Source organism: Platalea leucorodia (assembly GCF_965183815.1).
Source record: "Platalea leucorodia genome assembly, chromosome: 4".
Lineage (NCBI taxonomy): Eukaryota > Metazoa > Chordata > Aves > Pelecaniformes > Threskiornithidae > Platalea > Platalea leucorodia.
In genome coordinates this window covers 83424350-83431493 of record NC_138826.1, presented here as the reverse complement: position 1 = coordinate 83431493, position 7144 = coordinate 83424350, and the positions used below count along the sequence as shown (strand labels likewise).

General features: G+C 62.1%; 1 protein-coding gene across 1 annotated transcript; it reads left to right on the top strand.

The window, feature by feature from the left end:
* The first annotated feature begins 4853 nt into the window (after positions 1-4853).
* MYF5 (myogenic factor 5) lies at positions 4854-6512 on the top strand. The gene is made up of 3 exons (XM_082308854.1): positions 4854-5452; positions 5953-6028; positions 6177-6512. Exons 1-3 carry the CDS (start codon positions 4946-4948, stop codon positions 6368-6370), a joined length of 777 nt encoding a protein of 258 aa, XP_082164980.1. The 5' UTR covers positions 4854-4945; the 3' UTR covers positions 6371-6512.
* Positions 6513-7144: the final 632 nt, after the last annotated feature.

Genomic DNA, 7144 nt, shown 5'->3' with positions numbered 1-7144 from the left:
CACGGGCAGGGGCAGGGGCAGGGGCAGGTCCGTCTGAAGGGAGAGGCTGCCCCCAGAGCTGGCTCTGGCCGCCCCGCCGCCTCTCTGCCCTCCTGTCCCACCCTGTCCCGCCCGCGCTTGAGAAGGGGGAAGCAGTGGCTGCAATCGCTCTCCGCCGAGACACCCTGTTGTAAGGAGTAATTGCGGCGGCGCGGCGCGGCGGGCACGCAGCGGTGGGCAGGTTCCCCCTTGGTCCCCTCTCGGACAAAGCCCTGCGCCTCGGGGAACTCTCGGACGCTGCAGCAAGCGGCGCTTGGGGGGTTTTGTGTGCAGCCTCTGCGTTTTAGCAAAGGGCGAAGGCGTTACGGTTTGCTTCTGCAGCGCAGGGACCTGATCAGCGACGAAGCATTTCAGCTCGGGTCAGCAGCTCGTGGCCTTCCTTAACAACCTGTCCCGACCGCGCCGGGTCTGAGAGAAGCGCTACAGCAGGCAGCTCGCTCCGCCCGGGGCAGCCCGGCGGGGCCCGCCTCCCGCAGCGGGGCGGCCCCGGCCCCGCCGTGTCCCGCCGGCCTACGGCCAGGTTTGCCCCGGCCCGGCGTTAACCGCAGCCGGCCGGCCCGTCCGCCCGGTAGGACCCCCACGGCAGGGTAACTTGAGCGGTTGTTTGGAGTAAGTTTGCCTAAAGGAAGGGGTTTTTTTTCATTAAATAAAGAAAATACCTCCCGAAGAGACTCTCCGTGACCCCCGCGGCTGCGGCTGACGTGCCGGGCTTCCCAGTGAAGGCCCTCAGTGTGTTTGCAATTAAAATGTTTGTGTTTGATATTAATAACGATAATCTTTACCTAAGTCCTCAGCCAAAGCAAACAGGGCCCTGGAATCACAAATCAAAGGGTAATAACTGGGTAAGGACAAGAGGTTTGTGATTTAATTAAGTCTTTTTTTTTTTTTTTTTCCGGAGGGGCCACGCACAAACTCATCGAAGTTTTGACACGACCGCAGGAGCCCCCCCCGCTCCGCCCGCTCCCTCCCTCCCGCTGAGGTTTATTCGCCGAGAGAGAGGCTTTTGCTCCCGCAAAGCCCACGCCGCACCCCGGCCTCCCTCGCCCCTGCCCGCCCCGCCCGGCCCGGCCCGGCCCGGCCCGGCCCGGCCCGGCAGCACCTGCCCGCTCCCCGAGGAGAGCGGGGCAGCGGCGGCACCGGCGGGGCCCCGGCCCGGCCCCGGCCGCAGAGCGGGAAGCGACGGCTGGGGCGAGACGGGGTGTCTGCAGCGCCGCTGCCCCTGTCACCGCTCTCCTCCCTTTACAGCCTTTTTTTTTTTTTTTTTTTTTTATTGCGCATCCTTATTTTCCCCCGTAAAACCGCCCGCAAGCCGGAGGGGGCGGCGGGCGGCCGGCAGCGGGCTTTACTTTCGGAGGTGGAAGGCAAGGCGGGCAGGCGTCCACCCAGCAGCTGTTTCCGCGGGGAAAATTCCTGCTTGGATGGCTGCTGCCTTGGGGAAGCCGTATGATTTTTCCAGAGTTTCCACCTTTCTGTGGAGAATGAGCTGGGGAACGGGAGCGGGGGGCAGGGGAGGGAGGAGGTTGAATAACTGAACCATGTGCTCGCTGGGACGTCCCCCCGATAGCAGGAACTAGCAACTTTTCCCAGTCTCAAGGCTGCTAAAAACCCCCTCGTGTCCCTTTGATCTCTCTTGGGAGTCCCCGAGTGCCAGCAGAGGCCAATGCCTTCTTCAGCTGTCTTCCATACAAATCCCTCTGGCAGGTACTAATGTGTTTACTTAGGTGCGCACGGTTCCCAGCGCTGGGGGGAACCAAACGTTTCTCACACGGCTGGAAGCGCCCGGCCACGACAGCCCAACTGGGAAACAGTTTTGCCGGCGGGGCGGCGCGGAGGAGCCCTCGCCACCGGCACCGGCTCCGGCAGCGGCACCGGCACCCACCGGCGGCGGCGGGCGAAGGCGGCACCGAGCCAGGCGGCCGCGGCTGCCCTGGTGCCGGCCGTCGCCGTCCCCGCACGCACCGTTAAATAAAATAACACCCCTAAATAACGCTCCCGATGCCGGCTGCTGCCCCGCACCGGCGCCCGGGCGTTCGCCCCGGCGAGGCCGGCCGTCTGCGGGGGAACGGCGCAGTGGGGTGAAGCGGTGCGGGCTGCTCGCCGAGGGGGCTCCGCGGGGCCGGGGGCGGCTCGGGTGGGTCCCGGACGCCTCTCACCCCCCGGGCCGCTGAGAAGGGAGGTTTCCTTGGGGATTTCCTTACGGTTTCGTTGGGATTTTCTTTGCTTAAATAGAAAGGCATGGGGCTTGGAAAAGGGGTGCACGCCCTGCAAGCGGTCCCCACATGGGACTGAATCTCTCCAGCAATAGGTGCGGCACGGCAATTGCTGCGGAGCGGGGAGGGCTGGGGTGAGGAAGACCATTTAAAGAGGTCCCGACACGTTCCCCGCTTTCTCCCTGCCCGTCCCCAGGAGCAGCCAGTGTCTGGTGCTCAGCCCCTTCCCGCTTCCCGGACCTGAGCCTCCCGTCACCTGAAATGCAGCACTCTGCCCCCCGCCGCCCCCGGCAGCCTCATTAGCCAGCCTTGTAGTTTGTGTTTGCTCTCCCCTTTCCTTAGTTCCACTCGCTTACTGCACTTTTGCAAATTTGTTTTGAGATCACTTTACCAGAGGAGCCGGCGGCTCTTAAGGGATACTAATTACAGATTATTTTTTTTTTCTTCCCGAGTGACAGGGTCTTCCATCCTTTCTTCCCCTTCCCCCAAAATATTCAAAGAAAAAGGAAACAAATTTTCCTAGCTCCTCAAAGACTTTTGGGGAAAGGCACGTTTCTTAACAACCCCAGCCCCGCTGGATGAGGCGTTAAAGCTGCGAGCTAAAACTCTGCACGCCAGGAGAGCGGGACCCAGGGGGATGGCACGGGAGATCCACGGTGCATGCGTGGAGATAAACCCCTGAAAGGCGATCACAACTGCAACCGGCACTTTCAAGATCCAGTTTATTTGCGCATAAAGCATAATTCTGTAAACAAGACTATTTTAGCTAGCGCAAACGTGGAGTTTGCCCAGTGAAGAGCCGAAGTCAGTGCCGAGCAGAACCCCTCCTGACGGAGGTTTCTTGGGAAAACAATAGGGAGCTGCCGTGTTTCAGATGTGGCCCAACTACACCAACCTGCACCTCGGAGCGGCAGGAGCCTGCAGTTCTGAGCTTTCCCCTTTCTGTAACTTTACTCCTTTATCAGCTCCCTGCTTTTCCTACAGTATTCATTTCAAAGGGGGCTCCCCCCGTTTATGGCCCCAAATAAACCGAAGCGGTGCAGATGTAGCCTTCCTCAGCCTTTAGATAATTACGCATCTGCTCGTAGGAAGAAGGGTGTGTACATGTTAGGGTTGTGGGGTTTTTGTTTTTTTGGTTTTTTAGGAAAAGTTTTCGCCTAAGAGTAGAAATCCGCCTTTTGGGGGTGCAAGGAGCCGACGGGGTCTCTGCAGCCCGCTCCCGGCCGCTCTCCGCCCGGCCCGGGCGGCTGGGAAGGCTGTCCAGCCCTCCGCGCTTCTGCAAGACGCCTCTCTAAGGAGGTGTTCCCTTCGGGGAGCCTTGCTCACTTGAGGAGCGGCCCCTTGAGACAACCGGATCGCCATGCCCTCGCGTTACCTCTTCCTGAAGAGAGGTTAATTGAAGACGCCTTTTCCCTGGGCACACAGACCGGCTCCGTAGCGTTTGAACCGCTGCTGGGTCACTCGCTCTCCGTTTGAGTTAACCTAGGTCACATAATTTTATTCCCAGGTAGGGAAGGTTTCCTTTGCCTTCTCATAATATTTTCCTCAACTACAAAAGCCACCTGGATGAAACCAAAGGATTCCTGCCCGTTAGCAAATGCCTGTTAAATGGCTTCATTACCACTCTAATGACCCTTGCACCGCTCCGCTCAGCTACTGCTGCGGCTGGAGCTCTGCAAAGCTTTTGTCCCCGGCTTGTGTAAAGTTACTTAGGGGTTAGAAATTTTACACTTCCAGGAGGGGTTTGTTGCGCTGGCAGCTGGGACGCATCTGTAACGGTACAAGTTTGCCTGAAAGCAGAAAATTAGCAAGCCCAAGGCACTGTTGTGTCTCTAGCAGCACCAGGTCACACGAGTAGGAGAAAGAATGGGAAGGGGATTTGTCTCGGAGCAAACACGTACATTTTTCTTTTGTGAATACCTTCCCCGACAGCACTAAAAGCTGGGCTCCCCCCCCCTCCTCGTCTCTCCTGGCCACACGTAGCTGTGCATTTTTGTCCTCTGTAAATTTGAACGGTTGGTGACACAGGTTTAATTACAGGACAAGGCTCTCCCCGAGATAAATGAACAAATCTTAGGTCTGAAAAGAGGGATAAATTGTTTCAGGTTAGGCCTGGACCACGGGCTGTGGGGAATAAAGATACACAAACAGACACTGTAGGTGCTGGGGGGGGGGGGGGGGTGTCTACGTTAATTCCCCCCCGGGGAGAGCCGGTGTCCCTCCCGCCGCAGCGTGGGATGGGAGATGGGAACACAGGGACGAGGAACAGCTCTGCAGAAGATGTCAGCAGTTCGTGCGCGTCCACTGCCCCGCTTTCCCTTTCCATCCCCAAACTGCAAATTCCCAGCCTCCGTTTAAAGTTCGGAGGTGTCGCAACCAGTTCTGGGGAGGTCGCGCGTTAGAGAAGTGCCCAGCTCACCGCTCTCCAAAGGAGCGGTGCCGAGCAAATTGTCTGCTGGGGGCTGGAGGGGGCTTGCCCAGACGGCCCCCGGCAGGGGATGTGGTGAGATATGCTAATAAAGAGCGGCCGCCGCGGACCAGCCTCCCTTTACATGTGTATATAAGGGCCCCCCGCCTCAGCCAAAGGCCACTTCGGCTCAGGTCGCTAATTACTGCGGGAATTGCCCCAGCGCGGTGCTGAGCGCCTCGCCGAGAGCCGGTGGCTGCCGCCCCGCACTGACGCCTCCGCTGCAGGGATGGAGGTGATGGACAGCTGCCAGTTCTCCCCCTCCGAGCTCTTCTATGACAGCTCCTGCCTCTCCTCCCCGGAGGGCGAGTTCCCCGAGGATTTCGAGCCCAGGGACCTGCCTCCCTTCGGCGCCCACGAGCCCCCCGAGCCCGCCTGCTCCGAGGAAGAGGAGCATGTCCGAGCTCCCACCGGCCACCACCAGGCCGGCCACTGCCTCATGTGGGCTTGCAAAGCCTGCAAGAGAAAATCCACCACGATGGACCGGCGGAAGGCGGCCACCATGAGGGAGAGGAGGAGGCTGAAGAAAGTGAACCAGGCTTTTGAGACCCTGAAGAGATGCACCACTGCCAACCCCAACCAAAGACTCCCCAAAGTAGAGATCCTGAGAAACGCCATCAGATACATCGAGAGCCTCCAGGAGCTCTTGAGGGAACAGGTAGAAAACTACTATCACCTGCCGGGACAGAGCTGCTCCGAACCGACCAGCCCCACTTCCAGCTGCTCCGATGGGATGGTAAGAGAGGGGCAGGAGCGATGGGGCTGTGGGGACCCCAGGAAGGCCCGCGGGCAGGTCCCCCTCGGCCCAGCGTCGTGGGACCGGTCCCATGGGCGTGGGACGGGCCGAAGGCAGCCGGACATCAGGAACAGGCGGGCGGTTCGCGTTAAAACAGGCCCCTTCTCAGATGTAACGCTGAGCATGCACATGGGCTTGCCAGGAACGCACGGGGGGACGGTAGCGCTGCCAGCAAGCGCCCCAGCCCCCGGGGGCTCGTCTTTGTGTCCCGTCCCCCCCCAGCTTAGCGCGGCGCGGCAGAGGGGGAAGGCGCGGGGCGGGGGGAGACGGGGAAGGCGCTGCCCAGCGGCAGCCCCGCCGGGGAGCTGCTGCCCCGCTCCCCCGCGGGCGCCGGGGCTCCCTCCCCGCCGGGCTTTGAGGCGCCTTCCCTCCGGGGGGAGCGCCCCGCCGGCCAGGGGTGGGGGCGGCCGGGCCGGCACTCGCCCCTCGCTGTCTTGCAGGCCGACTGCGGCAGCCCCGTCTGGTCGGCGAGAGGCAGCAGCTTCGACGCCGTCTACTGCTCCGAGATGGCCCACGGTAAGCCCGACCCGCCGGCAGCCGCGGGCGCGGGGGTGGAGGCGGGGGCCGGGGGGGCCGCCCCGCTCCCCGCGGCACCTGGGGAGGGCGGTGCGGGACCTCGCTGTAACGCGCTGCCGTGTCCCTGTCCTCCCCCCCCCGGCCGCAGGGTATGCCGCCGAGCAGAGCAGCGCCCTGTCCAGCCTGGACTGCCTCTCCAGCATCGTGGACCGCCTCTCCCCGGCGGAGGAGCCGGGGCTGCCCCTCCGCGACGCCGACTCCCTCTCGCCCAGCGCCAGCATCGACTCGGGGCCGGGGACGCCCGGGACGCCGCCGCCCCGACGGACCTACCAGGCGCTATGAGGGGCCCGGGGGGGCCGGCACCCCGCGCCCGCCGCCCCCTCCGGGGTCGCTGCCCTCCCCCCGGGGCCGCCCCCCTCGCCCGGCCGCGTCCTGCAAACGCTGCGCCGGTGAGAAGGGCAGCCCCGGCGCCGCTTGGCTCCCCGCCTCCCTCCGGGGCTGGGGGCTCCGGCCCGGGGTCCCCCCGGGGCAGACAGACCCTGGGGCTCGGGATATACACGCTACCCTGGAAACCCCGCTGCAAATAAAACGTGCTGTAAGAGAGCTGTCTGGCCTGCTGGTTCTTGAAGTGCATGCCCTGGTACTGGGGAGGGCAGCGAGACCCGGCTGCGGGGTGCCCGCCAGCATCCGTGTTCAGCCCCATTCCAGGCTCGGTCCCCCCCGTTCCTGCCTGCGTTGGGACCTGCCTCCTCACGGCGGGCCCGGGCCAGGAGATGGAGCGTCGGGCCGGGCTGGGGCCCGGGAGCTTGTTTCTCCCATCCCCAGTGGGTATTATGCTGAGACAGCTGATGGAGGGACAAAAATGTGGCGGGTCAAATTCTCCCTCCATTCCTGTCCTGCTATGGGCAGAGTTTCTTTTATTTTCTGCAAGAGTAAAAGTAATATTTCCTTTTTTAAAAAGTCATCCTCCTTCCCCCTGCCTCCCCCTGCCCGGCAAAGCCCTTGTTTCTTTCCCTGGGTATGAAGACTGAACACATATTTCAGGAATTGGCCCTAACATTGCATGGTGACTCTCGTCTGTAAAACAACTGTATGATCCAGCTCTGATACCCTGCC